Consider the following 27,507-nt stretch of genomic DNA (forward strand, 5'->3'; position numbering starts at 1 on the left):
AATTTTCGTAATCGCAAGTAAATTTAATGGCAAGCGTGTGGCATATGTAATTTTATATATATATATATATATATATATATATATATATATATATATATAGAGAGAGAGAGAGAGAGAGAGAGAGAGAGAGAGAGAGAGAGAGAGAGAGAGAGAGAGAGAGAGAGAGAGAGAGAGAGAGATTCATATATGTGTTTCGTGAAAAAGCATGGTACAACTGTAGGTTTTCATTGAGAGTTGCTACTTTAAACCTCTCTGAACGGAAAATTATTGAATTTAGAGAGTCGTGCCTATTGAGACTTTCGTTCGAGATGTTGAGGACCATAACATACTTCAATTCCATCTAATTTAACCGAGGAAACATTCCCATAAGATCTGTGCAGAGTCCTTTGAGGATATCGTGATGGCTGACGTGAATGTTACGCGAATGTTGTGCAGAAAGATATATAGAAAGAGAATTTAAGATAAAAATCTGTAGAAAGAGAAATTTAAGATAAAATCACTGAGAAATAAAATTTTAATGCCTGTAATAAAGAGATAACAGATAAACGATTAGATGCTTCACAAATTTCTTTTGAAACGATAATTTATTCACTTAAGTGTATACCATGTATATAGAGGCGATTATATTATTTACAACGGTCCAATTTTTTTGCAAATTCAAATGAACCAGGCATACTAATAGTAATACAGATTACACGGGAATAATAAGATAGTTACACAATTTATATATAATATATAGTTATATAGTTATAATTATTATATAGTTATGATGTAGTGTTATTATACTAATTATAATACTAATATAATATAGTATAATATAAATAATAATATGGTTATAATTAATATCCGATAAATATTCTTGCATGTATGTTGTAATGTCTATACACGTACACAAAAGCGGACAGGTTTTATTCTTTTTCCCCAATAATAAAGCTTAAACGAAATATGATGTAAAAAGAGGACATCCGGTGATTATTGATAATTTGGAAGGAAAATTAATGCACATTACAAAAACCGGTTTCGATTACTATGGTGCTTTCTCATACACTTGGTAGCCTTGCGCAATATCGTTCGCAGACAACTACGAAAGGCGACGCCGTACATTGCATATAAAAGGAAGTTGATGCTAAAGTTGGTGTAATAAGGCAGCATGAATAGCTGTTGCAGGCACCACAGCAGGGCCGGCGTCTCCTTCTCCGCCAAGGTGAGAAAGAACACGCATAGACGGATGATGTAACTGAAAATGAGATGAGTCGTTTATAAGTTAAGCGGGGAACCTGGTTTATAAGGTCAAGATTTTCGAATTTTGTTTTTTTTTTTGGCTTAATTGGTAGTTAAACTATTCATGAATATATTCCCAAAGTTTCAGAGCCCAATTCGAAATATTTTAAAAGTTATAGAACACATGGTGAGTCAGCGTCGCGCAGGTATACGAGCGCTCGGCCGGAGCGTTCCTTTTGTCCGGATTTAACCCATTCGAATCATATGACGACCTCAGGTCGCAATGCTACAGTGCTCTGAATAAATGCATGTAATTCTGTTATTCCGTTATAGATGTCGTTTGTATGTATTCTAATGTAAAGAGGTGACATCAGGTGAACATCAAGTGAAACTGTTTGGCAGTGCAAAAAGTGTGGTGTTGCTCTATGCGCATGATCATGCTATTAGGGGATTTGAATATGATTCCTCAGCCAACAGAATAGGTGTATAAATATGACATCATTTGGTTAATACTCGGCAGATGTTTGTCTGAATAACGCAAGACTTATACTAACTATTACTCTGACAAGTAACACTACCCAACTGTCATTCACCGATTCCAATGAAATTTGGCACGCACGTAGAACATTGAAAAATATTGAACACGTGTTTTTTTTATATCGGCTGACAACGCATTTTAAGGGTGAAAATCACTCCTTGATCCCTGAACATGAAAGCACTATTTCAACCTTTTGTACATATTACATGTGATTTCCGTCAAACTTGTCTTTCATTGAACCAGTCAGTAAGGGATTTTTAACGTCGCTGATTACTTGATCTGAAGATAAAATTACAAAATTCAAGATGGCGGACCGAAATTGTAAAAAGATGGCTGATTCAAACCAATTTTGGTATCTGGAGGTTTCTGGGGCCTCTAATTACGAAACTGAAGTTGGAAGTCAAAATATCATGCGTTTGTCGCACTTTATTATTATTATTATTATTATTGTAATGTGTTTTACTTGTAAGATTTTTAAGAAGGTTTATTGTAAACTTCCAAGGATATTAATTATATAAGATATCTATATCTATATCTTATCAAGATGTGTCAGAATATCATTACATCTTCCGCTCGGATACTGACGGATAATAATCTTTTGGAAGACCAACTTCCTAATCTGAGAAAAACTGACGCGACAGGTCAATTTTGAATACCGATTCATTATTAAATTCAGTAAATGTAATTGTCTGAGGCAATATCCTTCTTCACTGGTACAATTTCGATCTGTCATATTGCGTCATATTCCACCATCTGTCATATTTCCCGCAGATTGGCAACTCGGTTGGCGCTCTTTAGATTAGAGATACATCACGGCGCCATTTTGCAATTATTTTACAATATAAAAATTTCTTTTACATCCTTAAATAAGCAGTTAAATATTGTGAAAGTTTTAGAAACCTCAAGTGCATTATTGTCAATAAAAAAAATTCATAAAAATCCCCTTTCTTTTAGCCTCCTAAACCAGGTTCCCCTCTTAAAAGTAAAGAAATAAGTACGGAAGTTGAAAAGAAGTAGAATGAATAACTAAAGACATAGAGGAGAGATAGAACAAAGTAAAGAAATATGTAAAGGTTGAAACCTTAACCGCAGCGTGATGTATACCCATGATGATGACGATGATGTTCTAGTTTCAGCTTTAGTCCAAGAATTCGCGAAAAGTTTATCTTGCAAGGTAAAGACAGAGATATCGATGCATTGCTCACCTGGGTAAATTCAGTACTATAAACACAGTGCTGATCAATAAGAGCACCTTGGTGGTGCTTTGGTGGCCTGAGAAATGATGCGACTCCGTGATATTTGAACTTCGATGGTGACTCGTGCGTTGGGGCAGCGAAGGTGGCAACTCAGGAATGGGACGTTGTCGTTCCGCTCGGCATTCCGGCTGACGTTCTGGCATCGACGGGAATTCTGTAAAGTCAGAGACAAATTGTTTTGCTTTAACTTTTCGAAACACGCACGCATACGCATACGCAACACGATGTCATCGTGTGGATTTGTGATTTTCCATTACACAAGAATATTTTCCACCCCATATCCGTAGGATTTTCTTCATCAAAGCTCGCTATCCCCTTCATCGAGAGATCTTGAATCTTGAAGTTTCAGTAAACCTTACAACTTACCTATAAATTCGAGAACATTTTCGTCCTCCTCCTTGTCAACCATGCGCGTCGGCCTCATCCAAACGTTGTCCCATTGGTTGGAGTATATGTGGCTCATCTTCGGGGACGGCGAATGACTTGGCGGCGGTGTGGGAGCTGACACGTACTTCGAATTCCCGATATCTGCGAGAGACAAATTGTTTCTTGCTTGAATTTTTCTAAAATACAGACTTATATGCACATAAATTAAGCGCTCCACGAGAGGCTGCGAAGACTACATCTGCCTGTGCCACAAACATTCGATCCTCGCTCGAGCTCGACTCTCGTTGGTGCGAACTAAAGATAGCACGCTTGTGGACAGTGGAAGGATTAATATATAGTTGGCCATTGTATGTTGTTCCTAAGCATTTCATAAGAAGAAGTGTGTATGTACGTGTATGTACAAAATCTAAAGTGCACTCTTCAGCGAGGGACTTCAATCTCAGCAGACTAACCCACCCATCGATTCGAAATATCTGTCGCTCTCCTCTTGAAGAGCGTACCATGATCCGAGCCATACGCAGTCGTATCGTTTCGCCGATGAAGGAATCGACGGCTGGAGCGACGAACGAATCGGAAGAGAAGGAGATGACGGAGTCCTCAACGGACTCGCGATTTCTACGAAACGCGAAACAAATTGCGTTACTCCACTTCTTCGGAAGAAAAATTCCAACGAGACGGAGACTTGAGTATCTCACGTCGCGACAGACCCACTTACCAATCGATTCGAAAACATTCTCATCCTCTTTCTCCTCGACAAGGTACTCCGGTCCGGGCCATACGCAGCCGTATCGCCTAGTGGACGAAGGGATCGACGACGGCGGGAGCGACAAACGAATCGGCCGAACAGGAGTTGACACATACGTCCGCGGACGTTCGATTTCTGTGAACGTTTTGTTTGACAAAGTCTTCTTTTCAAATAGACTTACACATAAGTATTCCTTCTATCTGCACACTTAATTTCGTTAGTTAATATACTCTGGAAAAAACAAGAAACAAAAGAACGGTGCAACACGTTCGTTATTCAGATGTTATTCCAGAGTTTTGGTAACTTCTTTTTTTACATATGACAACACAAATTATTTATTTCTTTTACATAATTATGTGCGACATGCTTTGTTTCATAATGAGAACACGGAACAAATTGTTTACTATTACACATGTGCGACGTTAATAACAAACGTGTTAGTCTTGTATCACGATAAAGCAACCAACTCACCTGTCGGCTCGAAAGCTCTTTCGTTTCTGTCCTCATCGGGGAATGAAACTGGATCTATGTCGCGGCGTCTATTAATGCGAGCGTGAACGGTCTGAAAATTACAAGTACAATATATATTGTTTATGCTGAATCTAGACTGATCAAGACTTTCGACGTGTTTCACTTTTTTTATCCCGAGAGCACGCTTCACAATGACAAGATAACGAGATGTTTCTCAACGAAATCATTCTACACGTTTGCATTCACGTATAATAAAGTAAATTTTAAGTAAATTTAATAAAAATGTTTAAATCTCCTCTCTCTTGTCTCGTGTTGCTTCTCTGGTTCAAAAAAGTAAATCCCTGAGGTAATTAAAGTTAGATCTGTACATCATCGAGTAATCTTCAATGTAAAAATTGATTCAGATGAAACATATCACGTAATCACGTAATAATATTTACACATGTATTTGCGCGGAAAAAATGCAGATACCAAGTAAATATGAAATGACATGACTAACGATAAAGAATTTTCCACAAACCGCAGTATCGTAAGAGATGTTTATACAGGGAACATCCTGTGTAGTTGGCGTCTTGCATTGACATATTGATAATACATAACCTAACCTCGTATATCGTTTGCGACAGTAATCTTGCATAATCTTGCAAACGTAACAGAATTGATTACATACTAGTATAGCAAGAAATAATTCAAGAAAATTTCCTACATAGTCAATCAAGTTGAAATTTAATATGCTATGTAGAAAATGCAAAAGCTAGTGGAAAATTTCATGACAAAAAGCTTTAATACATTTACTTTACTACATACTTTAATAAATACAACATAATAATGACATTTAATAATACAACATAAATAATGACATAAGTAATCAAGAAAAATTTTCAAGATGACGAAATGTAAAATATAAATCAAGAAACGACGCAATTGATCAGATATGTAGTAAGTGATGCATGAGCTGGACAAAGAAATATACAGTCTATCCCAGATACGATGAGACTGGTTCCATCAAAGTTCTTAGCGCAGCGATATCTATGAGTGAATGATGGTAGGTGAATGTTCGATCCTTCATCTACTTAACCTCAAAATTTGAGCGAATTTGGTTGATATTTCACTGTGGTTTGACATTTTATGTAAAGTCACTTTGTGTACGTCGGTCGAAAAACCAACATGGAACATGTTTTAAATTGGGTAAAAGTGGTGCAGAAACGTACGAAACGATAAAAAATGTGTACGGGGATGAATGCATGTCCCGTGCGCAGGTTTTCCGTTGGTTTGGCCGATTCCGTGACGGTCGTGAGGACCTTGCAGACGATGACCGAGTACCGCCGCCAAAAACCACTCGCAATGAAGAAAACATCGAGAAAGTCAAAGAAATTCTTCGAAGCGACCGCTGTGTGTCTGCGAGACTCATCGAAGAGGAAACTGGGATACCGAAAAACAGTCTATCGAATTTTGACCGAAGATTTGGGCAAACGGAAGGTTGCACGATAATGCACCATCGCACAAAGCCATCATGGTACGTGAATTCTTGACCAAAAAAGGCATCATTGTTATCGATCATCCACCGTATTCACCTGATTGGCTCCGTGCGATTTCTGGCTATTTCCCAAACTGAAATTGCCGATGAAAGGAAATCGTTTCGATACCATCCCGGTCATCCAAAAGACTTCGACCGCCATACTAAAGGCCATTCCAGCCGATGAGTATAAACAATGTTTCGAAAAATTTATTGAACGTTTCCAGCGCTGTATTGACTCAGAAGGAGACTATTTTGAATAAACAAGAATAAAAAATCAAAATAATAAACGCTTTGTATTTTTTTTAGACCAGTCTCATTGGATCTGGGACAGACTGTGTATTATGTTAAATACATATTTCGTTTTATAATTTATAATGTCTGATTAGCGGTCGCATATAAAGTTGACATAACATAGATATTGCATAAGTTGTGAGTTTAATCGATCAAAGATTTACGTCACGATTCCTAGACTTTTAATTGGAAATCATGCATGGCAGAAATGTAATAATCGAAGTCGTTTACTACAAGTCTTGGAGTCAAACGTACTTATTGGTTTTTAACATTATATTTTTCTTAATAAATGCTCTTATTTTATTTCATTTTCGCCTATATTGTTTTCCGCTAGATACACGTTTGGAATAATTCGCTATTAATAACATTTATATGCTGTCTTATATACAAATTATTAAATTAATGATATATTAATTGATTGATTAAATTATAGGAATATTGTAAGTGATACAAGAGTATTACATTTTGAAATGTTGCAAAGAAAAATCGCCATTCTAAATACTTTTTTCATCAGTGTATATGCAACAACAATTAGCAGTACATTTACTAACACACAGATGTATATGCGAAACACGAATACGCACGAAAAACGATACTTAGTTGAATGGAACAATTTTCTGATAAAATATGGACAATATGAAAAATTTCGGTTAACGTTATCAAAATTCAGTTCAAACTATTAAAATTTTTGAAGAGCTTATGGTAAATATTTAGAAGTATACAGTCAGCTCCGATTTTAATGAGACTAGACTCATTCGACGCGTTTTTGCACGAGAGACAACTTTTTCCTGTGGCAAAATCGTCTCTCAGTTCCGCGAAGCGAGACATGAAGCGTTAAAGCAGATCATAATTCAAGTTAGGAAAGCTGTTATATCGATGAACTTTGGCGACATAAACATGCCTCGTAACTAACACAAACTTCCTGAGTAATATGCAAAAATTTTAGTCCGTGCTCACTGTTCGTTAAAAAGTTATTAACAAATGAAGTTAGTGATAAGAGTTTGCATCGAGCATGTGTACACACACACCGAAGGGGGCGTGCGGAGAGGCCTTTGGCCCCCAACCCGCACCCCTCCCTCGAGGATTAACGGGTGAAACTCGCTTCATATGGAAAGTCACATGTGAGTTTGCGACTTATTGCGACTTTCCACATGAAGTGAGTTGCACCCGTTGACCCTCGAGGGGAGTGCAGGAGGGGGCCGAAGGCCCCACGCACGCCCCCTTCGGTGTGTGTGTGTGTGTGTGTGTGTGTACACATGCTCGATACAAACTCTTATCACTAACTTCATTTGTTAATAACTTTTTAACGAACAGTGAGCACGGACTAAAATTTTTGCATATTACTCAGGAAGTTTATGTTAGTTACGAGGCATGTTTATGTCGTATTAAGAAATTGCTATTATTGGCAGGAATAATGTACGACACGCACTTCCTAGGCGACGTATGTATTGCTGAGCAATGATATCACAAATCGGTGTTTAGATATGTCAACATCAAGGTCACGGAACACTCGGAATTAGTTACGAGGCATGTTTATGTCGCCAAAGTTCATCGATATAACAGCTTTCCTAACCTGAATTATGATTTGCTTTAGCGCTTCATATCTCGCTTCGCGAAACTGAGCGACGATTTTGCCACAAGAAAAAGTTGTTTCTCGTGCAAAAACGCGACGAATGAGCCTAGTCTCATTAAAATCGGAGATGACTGTGTACTTCTAAATATTTACCGAGCTTACAAACAAAACTCTGACATTTTTAAACAAAATTTCTGAGTTGCTTATACTTTGCCAGAAAATTAGTTCATTCAATCAAACATTTCTCTAAATGTGTAAAAGGTTTTATTAACGGACATTTCGCGAATAGCATCTGCTAATAAAATATTACATAGTATCCTCTAGTTAACCACAAGTGATATGTTCCAAGTGATGTAGCAATGCATCTCAAGAAACTTTCCTACGTAAATTCGTATGTGAGACACTCTCACATACGAATTTATCATGTTTTGACAACTGTAACTTTTAATATTTACAGCTTGTGCATATCATGCGTCTCACTTACAGATCATTCACTACGTTGATAACTACGTTTCTGTATCTCTATATAAAACTCGTTTCTGTGAAGAGAAGAGAATTATTCTTAATCGTTACTGTAGCTCATTAGTGAAGCGAAATTCGTGACTGCAATTTCTCAAAAGTTTAACGTCGATCTGTGTGGTCGCGCGTACCGTGATTGTTTCTAATTTACGAAGGAGATAAAATTGGCAACTACAAAGGTCAGCGGATCTGGAAATGCTGTAAAAGTGTAAATAATGTTTCATAACTGAATACGAGGAAGGAAAAACGAACGGAAACGACAGATTCAAGGAAACTACGTTGAGAATAATAACGTTTCTTTTCTTCATCCGAGATCCGGGATCCCTTCTTCTGGGATCCGGAAATTAATATCACAATGGAGCCCACAGTCCTGCTTATCGCGGTCTTCATGGTGTGTTTTTGTCTATACAACATCATGAAAATGACACGTTTCGAGAAAGTGAATGTTCCACATGAACGCCCATACTTCTTCTTAGGCAATATGGCGCCCTTTTTCTTTCAACGCATGTCCATGATGGAGAATATGGAAAGACTGTACAAACGCTTCCCTAACACAAAGTACTACGGCTTTTACAATTTTATGACGCCGACCTTTATAATACGCGACCCGGAACTTATTACATCGGTCGCCATCAAGAACTTTAACAACTTCTGCGATCACAATAGTTTCGTAAACAAAGAGCTCGATCCGATGGCCAGCAGAAACATATTCAGCCTACGAGGCGATCGTTGGCGCGAGATGCGGAAGATTATCAGTCCAGCCTTCTCGTCCACTAAAATGAAGATGATGTTCCAACTAATGTGCGAGTGCGCCGACAACTTCAGCAATCACATGGTCAATAACAAGGTCAACACAACGGTGAACGTGAAGGAAGAAATGAGCAAATATACCAACGACGTGGTAGCCACATGCGCCTTCGGCATCAACGTGGACTCGTTTAAATACCCGAATAACGAATTTTATGTCATGGGCAGGAATTGCGTAAATTTCGAAACCAGTTTATCTTTTAAATTTTTTCTGAATATACACTTTCCAAATTTCGCCAAGTTCTTCAGAGTACAAGTATTCAGTAAGGAGGTCGAGAACTTCTTTAAAGAGATTGTCAGCAAGACAGTGAGCGTCAGAGAGGAGAAGGGTATCACACGCCCGGACGTAATTCAACTGCTGATGGAAACCAAAGACAATAATAACAGACGAATGTTCGACATCGACGAGATGACCGCTCAGGCGTTCGTCTTCTTCGTCGCTGGATTTGACACCGTGGCAACGGTAATGAGCTTCTTAGCGCACGAGGTCGCGGTCAACCCTGATATTCAGAGCAAACTGAGAACCGAAATTGACCAAGTTCTCAAGGAGAACGGCGGAAAACCCACTTACGAGGCTATAAATAGCCTGAAATATATGGATGCCGTGATAAACGAGTGTCTGAGATTGTATCCGTTAGGAGGCTTCATTGACAGAATATGCGTCAATGAGTTTGTATTACCGCCGCCGACTCCAGGCGGCAAACCAGTCACTGTGAAACCTGGAGAGAGCATCTGGTTCCCGAGTTACCCGCTGCATCGTGATCCCAAGTACTTCCCGGAGCCGAACAAGTTCGATCCAGATAGATTTCTGAACGGCCACATGGACAATTCGGTTTACATGCCGTTCGGTATTGGACCTAGAACCTGCATAGGCAACAGATTCGCTCTAATAGAGATGAAAGTGATGCTATTCCACATTCTATGGCGATGTGATCTCGAACCCGACGCCAAAACTAAAATCCCCATTGTACTGAACAAGAAAACGTTCCTCACGATGATAGATGGTGGCTTTTGGTTGAAAATACGAGCCAGGAATCGACAATCTCCGCTGCGCGATGAGTACTGATGAACGGATGAAGGGACAAAGATAAATTATAAGTTTTGTAATATTTGCTTTAAACATAAAACAAACTGTAACGCTTCAATCATGAACTTGATTAAATCTGATAAAGAATGTTTAAGAGACGCGAGAATGAACATTTGAACGACACACGAAGAAGAAAATTAATTTTAAACTATCAAATATATAGTTCGAAATGTTCTTTTTTTCTTGATATGTGAACCGTGTCTGTGTTCTCAGTCATTTTCATCATGTGATTTTTTAATAAAAAGACTGCGCGTATCCAACGCTCGCCGTAGAAGAAAAAAAGTACCAATACTTAGGACAAAAATCCTATCCTAACTGGGGTTGTTTATTTATTTATCCCTCCTGTCTCTCATTTTTCCTCAACAAATAACACACGTAACGTCACATATCACAATATTGAGCAACGTCTAGATTGCTAGATAATTATAAATCAAGCAGTGAATCAAGCAGGCATGGTCTGTAACAGAGCTGGAGATGATCTGCACATTTCGGGCGAAATTCAAGAGGTAACACTTACCGCCCCCCTGCACTAGGCAAAAAAAAATTGAGTACGTATCTCTAAAGCTGGATACAGACTTGAGCACGAACGCGCATGAGGCATGAGCCGAGGCCGCATGAGCATGCAAGTGTGGACGTTGGTCCGAGGCGCGGCAGATTGCCTCGGATGACTCACCGCGCACGAGCTCGGACTGAGCCGAGCGCTGTCGGTCCGTCGAAGATCATTCGTGCTCGGTCAGGACGCACTCTCGAGCACGCGTACGGAAGATAGCCGCGCACGACACGAAAAATTAAGAACAGAAAACTGCTGACTCCGAACGACCGGAGCAAAGTCGAACAGTTAACCTCGACTTGCCTCATGCGTTCTCATGCGGAGACTTCAATTTTCAATCCGAGGCATTCGGTGTGCAAGCCTCAGCTTGCCTCATGCGCGTTCGCGCTCAAGTCTGTAGCTTAACAAAATTGCTTAACAAAACTAGTTTAGTTGAGGCATTTTTTAATAGCAACCAAATATCTTGTTTTATATAACAAGATATTTAGTTGTCTCAACTAAATATATTTTTCTGCTTCGTTCTCTGGACCAATTGATTTTGTTCTTAGACTTCATATATAAAAATTAAGCATTTTAGTTATTTTATCCGTTAGGAATTACATAATAACGAAATATTATTTTACATAAACTAAAATAATGCCCGATGGGTACTATTTTGTCTTTCTGTGCACTAAAATTTAGATTTTATATATTAAGAAAAAATTATAGTATTTTTTAACGAAATTCATATAGTTGAAGCTTTTTGGTTGCTATAACAAAAGTATTACGTTATACGAACGAACCGTAAGGTTAAACAAGATATTTGTTTGCAGGAACTAAGCAGTTTTGTTGGGCATATTTTAACCAAATTATTTTGTTGTTACAACAAAATTTTGGTTCACGCAACAATACACTTTTCCTAGTGTGCCATCGCTCCGCGCTTAGCGGTCGAGGCGACGATCGCGGTGCGTTCAGATCCGTCGCTGTATAAGAAATCAGCTGGAGCATCGCCCTCGCGTCATATTATCATTAAAGTCTCTTCCTCGTTTAATAATCACTTTAAAATATATATGTTTATGTGTTTTATATATATATATATATATATATATATGTATATATATAAATAATGCATAAACATATATATTTTAAAATGATTATTAAACGAGGAAAAAGTTTTAACGATAATATAACGCAAGGGTGCGCTCCAACTAATTTTTTATACAGGAACGGACCTGAACATACCGCGATCATCGTCTCGGCCGCTGAGCGCGGAGCGACGGCAGGGGGAAGGGGGACGGTGGGTGTCACCTCTTAAATTTCGCCCGAAATGTGCAGATCGTCTCCAGCTCTGGTCTATAAAGATGCATCGATTGCACAAATTTCACTGTTCATTGTCAAGTTGTCGTAGCATTGTCAAGTGGCGGTAACCGAATATAATCCGAATGTGCCATCATAATTTATATAATCGCGAATAAGAGAAGCTGTGCGCCAAACACCATACACCTTTATACACATATCCTCGCGGGCGCAACCCGCGGGGACTGAAGAGTCACGCAAACGATACTCACCGGGATGTCATTGACATAAGCGTGGTCATTGACGTCATTATGTTCGCTCTCGGTGTTGGTAGGGCCTGCGCGGTTCCGCGCGAGCAGTCTGCGGAATAACAGCAGATTCTTCACGATCATAGTATTCATCACGATGATGCCCACGATCGGCGCGATCAGGCTGATAATGCTATCGACGATGCTGATGATCCGCATGGCTTCCAGGTGCTCGATCTTCAGGTCGCAATATTCGTCGCCGTCCTCGCTCTTCACCACCCCAGCAAAGAAGAAGGCGTACATGTGGAGGAGCATGGCGACCAGCACCAGCACCAGGGTGATCGACTTGGCCCGCTCGACGGTGCATATGTACGGCCGATGTAATGGATACCGAAAGGCGATGTACCTCTCCACGGTGAAGGCGACAATGAGCCAAATGCTGAGCGAGCTGCAAACCGCGCTGACGTAGACCAGCGTCTCGCACCAGCCTTCCTTGTTGAACACCTGCCAGCCGACCGTGCTGTTGAGCCATACCAGAAACAGCGTCACCAGGAAGCCGGAATCGGCGATGGACAACGCAGCCAAGTAATAGCTGGAGCTGCGTGTTCTCAGCTGCGTCTTCAGGAAAACCACGCATGACAAGAGATTGCCCACGAAGCCCAGTAAGATGATAAGCGGTATGTAGTACATGTGGAAAAAGTCCAAGAGGAAGCAGAGGGACGTGGAGCTGTCCAAAGGTTCCAGTTGCTCCGTCATTTCCATCTCTGAGTTATTCGGACGTACGGTGATCACTTCCCGATAAGGTGACCTCGGAAGTCGCGACAAATCGCCAATCGACGTAGGTATCTGACTGATACTCAAGCCACCTCTCTTCCGGAGACTGAACATAGTTCCGGAGGCTTCGGCGCTTCTTGTTCTGAAAATTTGTTGAATCCGCTGAGCTTAACTACAGCTTCATGCGTTTATTCGCACTGGATGTACCTTGCAAAGTTGTTAGACTCGCTACACTAGACATTCATGGATCCGACGTCGTTGAAGATTGGACGAGCCGAGCGGATTTGGATTTTGACTAAATTATCAGATATTACGACTTACCGTCCAGTGAAATCGCACGGTTGCGAATTTGTGAAATTTTGCAAACAAACAAAGCTCCGCCGATTAATCTTGGTTGAGTCGAGAAGAGAGAGTCGTACTTCGGCAGCTCAATGGAAGCGCCGCGAGGTGCTGATCGGAAAATATGCGCTTCATGCGATGGCCAAGCAGCGTTTGGTAAACTCGGAGTGCGGTCTTCTATGCAAAAGCACCCCCGTGTCGGCCGAAAAGTTCCTCCGCATGCGCCTTGTAGATCATGACGTCTAGGTCGCCGACGCCGACGCCGACGCCGACGCCGACGCCAAACGCTATCCAGCAAATACATCTGCGACGGCAGAAGAGAAGGGGACATTATTTTACCATACGTTTTGTCTATTAATTCCGAAATATTGGGATAAAAACAGCAAAGACGTATCCCTTTATCCATCTTCGAGGAATGAGGCGTTCGTCATGAATGAAACCGAACATGGGTCCAAGCTAAACTTTGCGCGTACTAATAACCCAAATAGCACACAACGTGTTATTATCATCGCAAAATCGCGTTCAAATATCTATCTGGAAAGTGTCTTGAGCCATTCCGAGTCCAAATCCAAAGTCTGATGTTACACCCTGAGAGAGAGATAAGAAAATGATCGATGTTATTAAAATTATATTTCTATAAAACAGGCCCGCGCAAGAATGACAGGCGAAGAGCACGAAAAGCTGATTGATACAAATCCGTACTTGCCGCCGTAAGTCATCATCATTTTCAAGATGCAAACGATTAAAGTTGCCATCGCGTGAATATCGCGTACACAATTTTGCAGCACTAAAATGTATATACGCGCGTTTTACGTTTTCCGCTTCCGAAGGGAGAAATTTTCCGATGAAGAACGGTTCGACTGCGAACAAGCACGCCTCATCGAAATATTCCGTTAGCTTCAGCTGGCATCTTAGCGCAGTCAGAACGAGCGCACAATGTGTTTTTTTTTTCCTTCTTGGGTCGTCAGGTTTTCTTCCATGCCATCGGTATCCACCACACCCAAGCGCTTAACCGTGTGACTCCGTGGAAAGAACGAAGCCACTGCGCGGCCAACCGCTCTGTTTGCTCACATCTATCCCGTCGTCGTAAATCGTGCCCACTATAAGTTACCTGAATTCCATTTACTCGGCCAATAACGGGAACCATAACCGCTGCGCCACCCTTTGCGAGACCTTCTATGTACTTTTCAGTCAAGGTCGACGAGGTGGGTCAGTATTTAAACACCATTCGTATCGAGCACATTCGTAATCCTTTAATGGAATATTTTTTCCAGCTACACACAGCTAGGGTACGCAAGACATTGTTGAGTGATTAAATTTTCAGAATCGGGAGCGATACCATTATCATTGCGTTAACAATGTGATCTTACCCAGACAGCACTACAATGTCCGAAACCGGGACATAAGATGTCCTTCAGACATCTTTAAGATGTCTAGGTAGATACTTCCGGGGGTCGTCCTGAAGACGTACCTTTGGAGGTTTGTGCTGTCTGGGGTCAGGGGGTTGTACGATCTTCACTCTTATACATTACTGTACATTTGCATATATTTGCGCAAGATTGAAAATCATAAAACGGCAGTCTAGTGAGTATAAGATACATATTTTCGATATATTTTGGAACGCAGTATCTTCGGTACTGCGAGCTATATCGTTTGTGGTCTTGCGTGGTAATTATAGTTGCGACGAAAGCTAAAATAATGGCAAACGGTGTCTAAAGAAAAGTCTGAGCGAAGCATATGGCGCAAGATCGTATGAATAATTTCGTGAAGACGTAGAATGACAGAAGTAGAATGCACAAACAGATAGATAGATAGATAGATTCTATGATAAATACTATCCCAGACAGCACATATGTCCAAAACTGGGACATAAGACGTCTTTAAGACATCTTTAAGTCGTCTTTAAGATGTCTGAAAATAAGACATCTTTAAGTCGTCTTAAAGACGTCTTAAAGACGTCTTATGTCCCAGTTTTGGACATTGTGCTGTCTGGGTATGTTGGAATCGTTGGAATACACGTACATTTCCACGCTACATCATGAAGGGTATTAATAATTGAACAGCGAGCAGGTTGATCTTGTTTAATTTTATCGTGCCGATCACACACGTAGTGTCGTGTATTAATTTTTGTTCAATAATATTTATTCTCGCAATAAAGTTTCAAAATCTTGACAGGTAAAGAAATACAATATATATAGAACGCATTTCGATATACATTATATAAAGCGCTCAATGCAGACTGCTGTTCGATGCGCCATCTGTGGCCATTTTCATTCAAACGTGGAACTATTTAGCCGTACTCATTCTCAACGTCGGTAAAATAGATTTTTCGTGTGTGTCTATGCTACGTCTATAGTTTTTATGAGAACATTAACAATTTTAATGAAAACCGCTCAACACTTACACATTTCACCCAGCATAAGATACGTGTTGTTTATAATTTTACCCTAAGATTACTCTAAGGTTTAAGGTTACCCTCTGGATGTGTGTCAAATTTCATTCAAAGAGGAAACGTATACTCTACTCTACGCGGATATATCTCTTTTACAATTAAATGTATTATTATATGTCAATGAATAAAAGAAATTTGTCTGACAATCCCGGACAACATAACTATCGCTCCGACAAAAATATCGTAGAGAAGATGTCCTCTTGATCTGATAGCCATTGTAAAAGTAGCATTTATTATTCCGTACGTAGATATTTGAGTTACAGAGAAAAAATAGGTCAACATAGTGTTACGCAAAATAACGTATGATTAATTTATTTCATGATTTCCCTGTCGTACCGTCACACTCGTGCGTCGCGATCTATCCCTTCTTTCCCTTTTCGTTCTGCCTGACTGGCAAAGCCTCATCCAAGCCTGATGTCCCTCGGGACGGATACAGTCCCGGCAAGAACTTTTTCGACCTGATGCCACCATACAAGGTGTTAAGGGGAGTCCTTGAACGGCCACGTGGTAAAATCGAAGCGCACGTCTTGGCGATACTTTTCGCCGGTGACCTAGAATCACGTAGGCCCGTCGAGTTTATCCTGATCGTCCACCCTCTCGCCGGGGTCCAGACTATTGCGGCAACTGCGAAGCGCAACACGTCAATAATTGCAATATAGCACAAGGACACCTGTTTACCTCGATCGGTGCGGCACGGCGGCGGCATGATGTCGTTCGCGAGCCACTTTGCCTGCAACAATCACAAACGTGATTGCAATTTATACAATGACTGCGTATGACGTACAGGAAATCCTTATTTGTATTTCGTTCAGTCGATCGATACGGACTATTCATTTGTATCTCTGTTATCCAAAAGAGAAAGGATCTCCCAATTTTAGGGAATGACCACGAGTGGCCAATGGTACACACATTAGTCATTCGAACACATATACGAAAGGGAAAAAGTTTTATGGAATATCAGCGAATCACGAAGACGATAGAAATGCTTTTCCAACTGAAAGCAACGAAAATGCGTCTACTTTCTCATCTGTTGGAGACTGCTACGCGCATATTATTATTTTACTTTTATTTACTATTTATTTACTATTATTATTTTAATGTTATTTTACAAAATAAGCGATCCAATTCCAGAGGGACGAGGGAGAGAACGGTGGCGCCTTGTACAAGGAATCCTCCGTATTGTCTCCGTATTGTCCTACTTCCTCGGTACCACGCGCCGTTCAATTTGCACGATTATCTAGCCACGGCTGATACATTGAAAAGCGGGCGCGCGAATAGTTCTAATTACAAGAGAGAGAGACAGAGAGACAGAGAGAGAGAGAGAGAGAGAGAGAGAGAGAGAGGGGGAGAGAGAGAGAGAGAGGGAGAGAGAGAGAGAGGGAGAGAGAGAGAGGGAGAGAGAGAGAGGGAGAGAGGGAGAGAGAGAGAGAGAGAGAGAGAGAGAGAGAGAGAGAGAGGGAGAGAGAGAGAGGGAGAGAGAGAGAGTGGAGAGCTGAAACGGCACATGCGTCCCCACGCCTGTTGCGCTCGATTCCTCGGCTCTGCCACCCCGCAATCGTCCCTTCGCTGTCGCCACCCTTGCTGTCCCCGCCACGATCGACACCATCTCCCGCCACTTTCTCTTTCGCGTCTCTCCTCTCTGCGCGCTCGATGGCTTCGTTTGATACATCCCTGCGGATCGCACGAGTTAGGGCAGCTCTCTCTCTCTCTCTCTCTCTCTCTCTCTCTTACTCGCCAACTTTCCACCCACGCTACCTCCACCCTCCACCCTCCCGCCCGCGCATTTTACCACCATTCGCTGATACCGAGTAGTCTCGCGCATAGGAGCCCAGTTACTAAGGTATAAGTAGCAAGTACAATAGCAGCACCCAGCAGTCAGCACCCACTTGTTGGCTGGATGACGACACGACGTGATAGCTCGTTGCGGCCGCGCTTGTGACGACCAGCGCTCGTCAGCCTGAACGACGACGACGACGACTACCTGTGCGATCGCCCGAGCAGCAACGAGGAACAATCGGGGGCGACGCATGTTAATTAGCACAACGGCTAATTGACGGGGAGCGCGCCAACGTCGGGCACCGCCAGTTGCGGCTTGTGTTACAGACGACGGATCGCAACGTGAGTCCCACACATGAGACCCCACTTCCTCCTCTCTTTTTCCTCCTTCGCTCTTTTCGTTCTCCGCTCTTTCGCACATTCTTATTCTCGTCGCGTCGTCCCTCACGTATCGTTCCAACGTCATTCTTTTTCGTCAATTATCGAGCGTGCGCGCGTGCCTGTGACTGTGCGTATTGCGTTAGAATGCGTGATTGGGTTCCCCGGAGTTGGTTCCCAGCCGCTCGAAGCGTGATACGTTCTGCCGAAGGAGTCGTCGGCTCCTGGTGGTGGTGGTGATGGGGGGGACGGGGAGGAAGGGGCCTCTTTGCAAATTGTTCTTTTATTTCTGCGTCGTGCGTCGTCCTTCTTTCTCCTTTTCTCCTTAATCAACGCTCTCGAGACTTCGCTGACGACTCAGCTCGACGACAGCCCGTCTAAATTTAGAAAACATCGTAAACACACTAGCTGCGTTATATCTGGACATATGGGACATATCGCTTCCTGCTGCTTTCGCGGAACAACGTCGCCGATATGTTATCGATAAACGCTGCACAGACTGCTATACGTTGCTATGTAAACGTCAAATCGTCCGAGCGTCGATTTCAACGTCATCGAGAAAGGTGGAAGGAAGCGCTTGTGTGCTCGCGCTACGAGCTGAGTTCCGCCTGATTTATGTATATACACGGGCTAATCGAGCGGGCTGAATTATTTAATTATGATCGAGCTACACGCATGAGCGACATGAGGCATCGCGCGCGCAGGAGGCCACGAGAGCTTGGTTATTCTGTTATTATTAATAAAGTGATGTGGGCGCGCGGTGGTTTACAGTACGCACCGCAAACGGCATGCAATATCGATACGTGTCACACATTGAGCGCGTCATCGATCAATCAGTAAAGGGCCGGCAACGTTCAATTTATTTGCGCGTTCTTTCTTTCGCCTTTTTGCGGGGGAGGGGCGGTTTGTCCGTTTGCTTGGCTTTGGGTTTGATTCGCGGCGGCGGCCGCGACAGCAAGGAAAACAGACTGCTCGCGAAAAGGTACACCGGCGTGAAAGGTCGCGGCGTCACCGCCGCTCACCACATCCCATCTCATACATCTGACTCTTTGTCTTCGCTTTCTCTTTTTGTTCTTCTCGTCCTCACTCGCGCGCAAAAGCGACTCTTCGAACTCTCCAGCACTTCTCCAGCGACTTTGTTCCTTTTTTAACGCCGCGCTCGCGCGCGCGCCGCCGCCGTTAATAAGACGAGTGTAAAAGAGACTTAGAGCCGTGTGCGCGAGGTATGCACCATGGAAATATCGATTCTGATGCAAATATAGTCACTTTCGTCGAGAGAGTTCCTTTGTTCCCTTTACCGCGGTGAACCGTACGATGACGATCCGCACGCGCGACGAACAATGGCAGCAGATAGCAAGACGCCGCGCCGCGGCGGCGGTGGCGCGCGGATTTATTGAATTTTCCGCGAAAACCCCAGCGACTCTGCTTCTACGGATTTTCGCTTGTCGCGCGAGCGAGCAATTCCGCGGTTTGATTCTCCGCGCGCTGTGTTACGGATTTATTTTCAGATTTTCTGACGACACACCGGATCACCGCACCGATCATCTCGCACCGGAGATCGACGAATCTAAATGCAGAATAAGCCGCAGCGAAATGTCCTGGTCACGAGGCAGATGGGTTTGCCCGGATGATCGACAGTTGAAGTTCCGGGCTAGGTGAGTCCGCCAAGGGTCCGCCTGCGATTTCGACGAAACCTGACGCGCTTCTAGAGTGACCGATGCCGAAGAGAGATACGCGCGCGCATTCCTTTTTGTCAGTCGGGAAGCAAGTTTAGGGACTGAAGTTGTCTCTCCCTCCCCTCTCAAATTTCATCCTTTTCGCGCTATTTCGCGTGTTGAATTGTGTATGTGTAATGGAATCTCTCGCATGATACTTAGGTTGAACAAAGGATGGTCCCAAAAAACGAAATCCTTCGAATGCCTGTGGCCTCATTATTCAAATACTGCCGTGAATCGTAGCACCCAACAACCTCCCTTGCTCACCGAAAACGAACGACAAATGATCATTCAGGTAAATCTCGTGAAATCCAAATCGCGTGTTTCAGCTCTCGACTCTCTGACTGATACTTCAATGGGAACAAAAGAAACTGTGAGTACATGACGAGACTAAGCGTCCAAAGAACGCATCACGGGAGCGGCTTCGATCAAGCTTTGGAAAATGAGAGAACAGAGAGAGTTTCCGATCGAAACCGATCCGGTGATTCAGGAGCGACAGTGAGAGTTTCTTTGCAGGTGATACAACGGGACGAAGCTCTGGATCTGTCGGAGCAGAAGCGGGTGGGCAGGCTCGTTGAGAGGCTGAAGAATGTGAAGCAGAACGTGTCGTCGGCCACGTCGAGGCAGAGAAGCGGCTGTGGTATACGCTGCCGTATGAACGGCCGTTGCGTTTGTTCCTGCGGCCTTTGCGGCGACAAATTTGGCATGCTGGGGGCGAGCGGGAACCTCTGCAAGGACTGTCGCAAATACGTGTGCCAAAAGTGCGGCATCGAGATCACGAAGCCTAATCTGCTGGAGGGGAGCAGCAACGCCGACGAAGAGGGAAGCAAGGCATCCACGCGAGGTTCCTTCAGGTTCCTCCAGGAACAGGCGGTCGTGTTCCGTCAACGTATCATTCAATGGTCCCATGGGAACGCGCACAGAAAGTATCTCTGCCTCATCTGCGCGGAAACCAGGGAGATGTGGATGAGGAGCGGCGGCTGGTTCTTCAAGAGTATACCCAAGTTCATCCCACCGAAGAAGAAGGTACGAGGAGTCCGTGAACGACACTCGAAGTGTCGTGCCGATCGTCGAGATCTCGAAGAACGCACAGTGGCGTCTCGCGTTAAATATATATTTAACAACAACTTTGTCCTGAAATATCAAAAAAAAAAAAAAGAAAGGGAAACGCAATAATGAGTGGTTTTACAAAGCGGTTTTAAAAAGAAGACACTTTTGTATTCTTCATCGACTCAATGGCGCAAACTTGTGCGTAGGAACGCGGATGGACGTCGACGTGGGCGATCAAAACAAGTCAAAACAAGTCGTCGGAGTCGACCGATCAGCAAGACACCTCGTCGGATGATGAAACTGGACGACTCTCGATGACACGTGGCCATCCTATCTCGCCCACAAATCTGCCGAACAACCGCACTCCTACCAAGTCAACCATCTCCAGCCCCGTGCCGAGCAACACCTCGTCAACACCGAGTACACCCCGAGGCAAGTCAAGCGGTTCCTCACCTTCAGGATACCGCGAAAATGGTCCCGACAGGTTGAACAAGCCCTGTCTGTCCCAAGGTGGTCAACTGTCGCCCACGGGCTCGAAAGGTACTCTTCGTTCATCCGTGAGCGGTAGAAGTCCGCTACAGCAACGTGTGTCCTTTGTGGACGACGAGAAGACTAACGAAGCTGAGAATGACGAGGTGGAGGCAGTTGAGGAATCGAGTAAAAACACATCCATCTATCTAAGTCGATCCAGAGGCCCTAAGATACAGTCCCTAAGGTACGTAATAAATACGATAGTAAGCGGCTTGGAGCGGATGGCAGTTACCCAAATTTATCTCATCTCGCAGAGTAAAGACGCCATTGACGACCACGTCGGCGGAACAGGTTCGAGAGGAGAATAAACACCTAGAGATAAATGCAGAACGGAACGGGAATAAGTCCTGCCAGGACCAGGACAGCTCATCCGGTGACACTCGAAAGAACAGCCAAGTCGTGTCGCCAAAGATCCAGACTCCGGAGTACCCACAAGGTCAGTGATCATGTCTCGTGACTACGACAGAATAAGAACCGTACAGCTTAGTGTAGTGTAACGTCGTTCGACTGAATGTACACAACAGAAAAAAAAAACTCAAATTCCCGTACCGAAGACAGAAACAGGACAAGACTACGGAACCCTAGAGGTCTTCCTGCGATATGACCCAGCGGACCAGTGCCTCCGGTGCAGGGTGGAGTGTGCGAGCGGCCTGATGCCTATGGACATCGACGGTTATGCTGATCCCTTCTGCAGATTGAATATACTACCCGTGAAGAAGGCAACGATGAGCAGACTGGTGCGAACGAAAGCGGTACACCGCACGCTCAACCCTGAGTTTCATCAAACGGTGAACTTCAATCGCACGTCAGAAACAGACGTAAGTAGAAGATCAATAACCGAGCAACAAGCACCGCGACTGCACACACGGATTCATATTGGGAATCTGTCTTCCGTGCTTAGATCGCAACCAAGGCGTTACATATCTTAATCAGCCAGGAGGATCCATTTGGCGAAGACTTTCTGGGCGAGGCGAGATTCCCCCTGCACGAACTGCGGCCGTACGAAACAAGGCACTACAAAGTCTCTTTGCAGGAACACTATCAAGTATGTGCATCAAATTGTCTTAAACAAAAAGAGAGAGAGAGAGAGAGAGAACATGTTGATGTAATTCAGAGATGAGCAGAGACAGATTCTGCGGAATTGGTCGATACAAATCTTAACAATGACCTTCCCGATTATTCCGCTGCGCAGGTAGACAACGAAGAGGATACCTGGGGCATGTGTCTCAGTTGCCGTGGAGTGATCCAGGTGAGCCTCAACTATTGTACGCGTCGAAGAGCGCTATTAGTTACGGTGCACCGTGCCGCAAATCTCCTTCCCATGGGCAAAGACGATCTTTCCGATCCGTTTGTCAAACTGGCCCTCGTCGAGGATGCGAACGATAAGCTTCGCCAGCAACTCCCAGACTCGTCGATTGCGCGTGCCACTGCCAAGAAGATAACCACGAAGAAGAAAGTCGAACGCAGCTCGCAATGCACGAGCATCAGGCGAAAAACTATGAACCCGGAATGGAATGAGGAGTTCTCTTTCGCGATCGCCTCGACGGAACTGACAAAGTTGACGCTGTGTCTCTCCGTCTGGGACAAAGTCTTCCTCAAGAGGAACAATTATATGGGTATACTATTCGTTACAATCAGTGACAAGTTTTCCTTGTCGCTCCTTAGTCTTCTCCCATTACTTTCTATCTTCACATCGAGACAAAATTCCAGGCGGCTTAATGCTGGGTTGCGGCAGCAAGGGTGCTCGTTTGCGGCACTGGATCGAAACCATCAATTCTCCGGATCATCGTCACCTGGCGTGGCACAACTTGGCGAAGATCAACGTGCCAATGGAATAACGACCTCATCAGGCTCGAGGAGCAGGACTGAACGAAACGCACGGGACACACGGACTCTATCGGTAGATTATGCAAATATGCATACTACGCGTACATAAGAGAATGCGTAACGATATACAAATTGTGTATAAATCATAGAAAATCATCGCAATGTAACGTGACACGTGACAACATATTAATACATGCTGATGGAACCTTGCTCGGATGACAAATTGTGGATCGTTCTCAGGGACAACGGACACTTCGACGACGAGAACTAATCATTTCTATATCATTTGCATTGTGAAAGTGTTTGATTACTCACATTCCAGAAATATCACCTCTATTGGGATTTTAAACCAGAAAATTTACTTTTGAAGTCAAGAGTATGAATATATTACATCTGTATAATATATATGTTGACACATTATTTTTTTTTTAATTAATGAAAATATATATATATTATCTTTTTAGGTACATTAAATTCGTGAGTTTCAGCTTCCTTATGTGATTGGATTACGAATGGATCATGTAAACTTTCAACGGTAAAATATGTGCCAAAATACAAAATGTGATACTCTAGAAGTGATTTTATATATAAAAAAAAAAAAAGCTCATGATGTAAGTGCCAGTTATTGGTTCCTCTGAGTTATCATATTTGAACTGCTTACACCTCTTCTGATCTTTGTCAATCCTGTGGAAACATATAACATTATTATAAAAAGAATCAGTGTTATAGATTTTCATAAATCTTGCAAATTTTTAATGCAAAGTGTATATCAATACTGAATAAAGTTTTATTAATAGCAACTGAAGGTATGTAGAGCTGAAGTAAGATAGAAGTATGCGCACAAGAATCACAAAACAAAAAATCTAAATAAATACTATTATCTTAAGGGCACAAAATGGCATTTGTAAGATAAAATACAAAATCACATAGAAGAGAAAGAAAAAAATAATATGACTTTTTGTTACTATTTTTTGCAAATAATCTACATTCGTACTACATGAATATGCGTGTACGATGTATACTATCAATAATTCCAGTGATCTTAAAAAAACTGATTTTAATTACATTGTCTCTCTCTCTCTCTCTCTCTCTCTCTCTCTAATACAATAATAATAAACATAATTTGTAAACAATGTCCCATTTATTGTATTCATTGCCCTAGCAAAAAGTATTATTAACAAATAAAATGGCCAGTGATCAATTGATATTATTCTGCTAGGGTTGTTTATATGTTCATACACTATGATTATTGATTTGTTGAATAATGAGAAACGTATCATATATTACCTCTTCCATTATGCATAATTTCATGACTTAATCATAAGACCGTGAAATTCCACAAGAAAAATATATAAAATATTATCTCTGGTTCTGACTCTGACTTCAATAAATGGCTCTGAGCAGCAGAGCTATTATACTCTCTCTTACGCCAGTCAACGGTTAGGAAAGTGAAAGAAAAACAGGGACAACGCGTACGCAGTTCCCACGATCAAAAATATGCGTAATTACAGGAACCGCCACGGAATCGAACAAAAGACTTTGATATCATATCTCTATCTTCTTCGCCCGCAACGTCACTGACAAGATACTAATACAGACCGTTGGTCTTACGGAATTTAGCGTACCAGAAAAATCTTGCTGTGCGCTAGCGCCCTCTTAGGGATATCATGGCAGGAATATAAAACTATAGCTCGAAAAAAACATAGATGATAACAAATACGGAACAATGGGAAAAAAATATCGGAAAGTATCGACACCAAAAACAGGCAGAGTGCGTATGTACATATTTTTATTTATTTTTGTTTCTAAATATTTACAGCAAAGTGTTTGTTCATCGGCGCTCGACCTATATTCGACACTCCTGCGTTAAATTTTATCAAATGATATCGCACATAGAGATTTAAAAAAATAAATAATAAATAATAATTGATAAATAATTAATGAAAATTAATAAATCCCTATAATATTTATGTATCTTAATATTTAGTAAAATCAGTGCAAGAGAATACCGAAAAGTAATGAATGTCGCAACGAATGTCAGCTACCAGACGTTTTCTTCTATACGGGATGTCCTAAAAAAATTGTACTACAGTTCGTAGGAGTGGTAGAACGGATTAAGGCAAATAAAAAGATCCCATGCTGTTTTGTGATATTTGCAATAATTATCAAGTTATTAGTTATAAAAATCGGATAAATAAGCGTGCGCTAAGATGGTAAAGGAGGAGCGTATAGGAATGAAACCGTTCTCGAATTGTAGCGCAACCCAGTCGTTTTAGCAACTGTTGCCATTGCACGGCGAGGGAAAGGACAATGTGTCGTTGCACATTTGCTTATCTATGCGCCACACCGCGCCTGAGCTCGATATAGCCGTTAAATAAAAAAAATCGAACGACCTTAATAATAAAAAATATCAAAAGATCTTTCGACTCTTCTATCTTAAAACTATTTTACGCATATTTACAATATGCGTTATTTCTGCTGTCTCATAAGATGTAATTTTAATTGCAAATATTTTAACTAAATTTAGTGACTACATCGATACAAGCTTAGACGCGGTGTAGTGCGGAGACATAAGAGCGGCGAGATAAGCACACGTGCAGCGACGTGATGCCCTTCACTTCGCGGTGCGACAAAATTGCTAAAACGACTAGGCTATTACATGTCCCTCAAAATAGGCATTTGTTTCCAACTTGACGTCCTCATTCGAGTAAAATCTTTTACCAGCGAGCCACTGCTTCAGTCGGGGAAAAAGGAAATAGTCGCTGGGGGCCAGGTCTGGAGAATACGGGGGATGCGGGACCAATTCATAGCGCAATTTCTTTAATTTATCGCGAGCTGAGTGAGCTGGAGCATTGTCTTGGTGAAACAAAAATTTTTTCTTTGCCAAATGTGGCCGTTTGACCTTGACTTCGTCGTCCAATCGATCCAGTAATGTACAGTAATATTTTCCAGTAATATTTTTTATTGATAGTTTTACCATGTTCAAGATAATCAATGTATATTATGTTATGCGCATCCCAAAAAATACTGGTCAAAACCTTGCCGGCTGATTGTTGTGTCTTCGGGCGCTTCGGACGGCTTTCACCAGGCAATAACCACTCCGCTGACTGCCGATTGGACTCCGGTGTATAGTGATGGATCCATGTTTCATCCATTGTGACAAATCGACGCAAAAACTCCTTCTTATTGCGGTTAAACAGGGCCAGATTTTGCTTTGAAAGTCGAACACGTTCCGCTTTTTGCTCAATTGTCAAAAAACGCGGCACCCAACGCGCGCAAAGCTTTTTCATTTGTAAATATTTCATGTGTAAATATTCATGAATTATATGACCAACGCGTTCCTTTGAGATGCCTATGATGTTAGCTAGCTCACTCAATTTCATTTTGCGGTCATTCAACACGATTTCACTGATTTTCTGGATGTTTTCTGGAGTAACTGCCTCATTTGGCCTTCCTGAACGTGGTGCATCATTTGTGCTCGTACGGTTACGACGAAACTCAGCAAACCAATATTTGATGGTTGAATTCGGTGGGGCAGATGTGCCGTAACATTTATCAAGCCATGCCTTTGCTTCAACAGTGTTTTTTCCCATCAGGAAGCAATATTTAATCAAAACACGAAATTCACTTTTTTCCATAGTAAAGATAAATTCAGAGGTAACGTCACTTCGAAAGCTATAACTTGTACACGAGTCAACGAAATGTCATGAAATATTTACAGCATCTAAGTTAAGGTTGGTACTCTATAGGAAATATAAGGATTTTTAGTTTGTGGTGCCATCTATATGTCAGGCCAAAGACTTTTCAGCCCATGTAGTATACCTAAGTAGAAAAGAAGAAGTCATGACGACATCAAAATGACAAGAAAATGACCGGACTACGATGAAAAAAAAGAGTTTTCCTCATCATTTTGATGTCATTTTAATGTCATCGTGATTTTCTGTTCTACCTGGGTAGCCCGAAAACTCGACTCAAGTGTTACTCCCCTATCATTTCGGCGCACACTCATTCATCCGACTTTGGAGATTTGCGAACTATTCGGATTCGAATCGAATCGGATCTAATGTAATTCGATTCGATTCGAATCCGAATAATACGAATTGGAATCAAATATATTATGCGTGCATCAGCTACAAAACGGGCCATCCAAGCCTGTACGTTTGAACCCTTAACTTGTC

General features: G+C 42.2%; 3 protein-coding genes and 1 long non-coding RNA gene across 9 annotated transcripts; 2 read left to right on the forward strand and 2 right to left on the reverse strand.

Annotated features, from left to right (window-relative positions):
* Positions 1-1,005: 1,005 nt before the first annotated feature.
* Positions 1,006-18,110, reverse strand: LOC105191327 (uncharacterized). Its single transcript, XM_025306373.1, has 8 exons — positions 17,939-18,110; positions 12,512-16,782; positions 4,619-4,709; positions 4,118-4,282; positions 3,859-4,017; positions 3,382-3,543; positions 2,965-3,169; positions 1,006-1,237 (listed from the first exon to the last, which is right to left on the reverse strand). The coding sequence occupies exons 2-8, from the start codon at positions 13,373-13,375 to the stop codon at positions 1,006-1,008; spliced, it is 1,878 nt and encodes a 625-aa protein (XP_025162158.1). The 5' UTR covers positions 13,376-16,782; positions 17,939-18,110.
* LOC105191326 (cytochrome P450 9e2) lies at positions 8,506-10,702 on the forward strand. The gene has a single exon (XM_011154640.2). It carries the CDS (start codon positions 8,876-8,878, stop codon positions 10,391-10,393), a length of 1,518 nt encoding a protein of 505 aa, XP_011152942.1. The 5' UTR covers positions 8,506-8,875; the 3' UTR covers positions 10,394-10,702.
* LOC105191328 (rabphilin-3A) lies at positions 17,783-24,129 on the forward strand. Of its 6 annotated transcripts, XM_025306282.1 has the most exons (12): positions 18,177-19,188; positions 19,715-19,861; positions 20,084-20,294; positions 20,438-20,947; positions 21,178-21,686; positions 21,757-21,938; positions 22,061-22,320; positions 22,404-22,547; positions 22,695-23,118; positions 23,213-23,402; positions 23,479-23,705; positions 23,794-24,129. In XM_025306282.1, the coding sequence occupies exons 1-10, from the start codon at positions 18,995-18,997 to the stop codon at positions 23,338-23,340; spliced, it is 2,709 nt and encodes a 902-aa protein (XP_025162067.1). In that variant the 5' UTR covers positions 18,177-18,994; the 3' UTR covers positions 23,341-23,402; positions 23,479-23,705; positions 23,794-24,129. The 6 variants fall into 6 exon arrangements, with proteins under 6 accessions (XP_025162069.1, XP_025162067.1, XP_025162066.1 ...); XM_025306284.1 differs by lacking the exon at positions 18,177-19,188 and adding an exon at positions 17,783-18,170 and having other exon boundaries at positions 23,213-23,705; XM_025306281.1 differs by having other exon boundaries at positions 23,213-23,705.
* On the reverse strand, positions 23,909-26,398 carry LOC112590289 (uncharacterized). Its single transcript, XR_003114098.1, has 3 exons — positions 26,368-26,398; positions 24,617-25,401; positions 23,909-24,013 (listed from the first exon to the last, which is right to left on the reverse strand). It is a non-coding gene; the product is annotated as an uncharacterized LOC112590289 (long non-coding RNA).
* Positions 26,399-27,507: the final 1,109 nt, after the last annotated feature.

Source organism: Harpegnathos saltator, unplaced genomic scaffold (genome assembly GCF_003227715.2).
Source record: "Harpegnathos saltator strain DR-91 unplaced genomic scaffold, Hsal_v8.6 scaffold774, whole genome shotgun sequence".
Classification (NCBI taxonomy): Eukaryota; Metazoa; Arthropoda; class Insecta; order Hymenoptera; family Formicidae; genus Harpegnathos; species Harpegnathos saltator.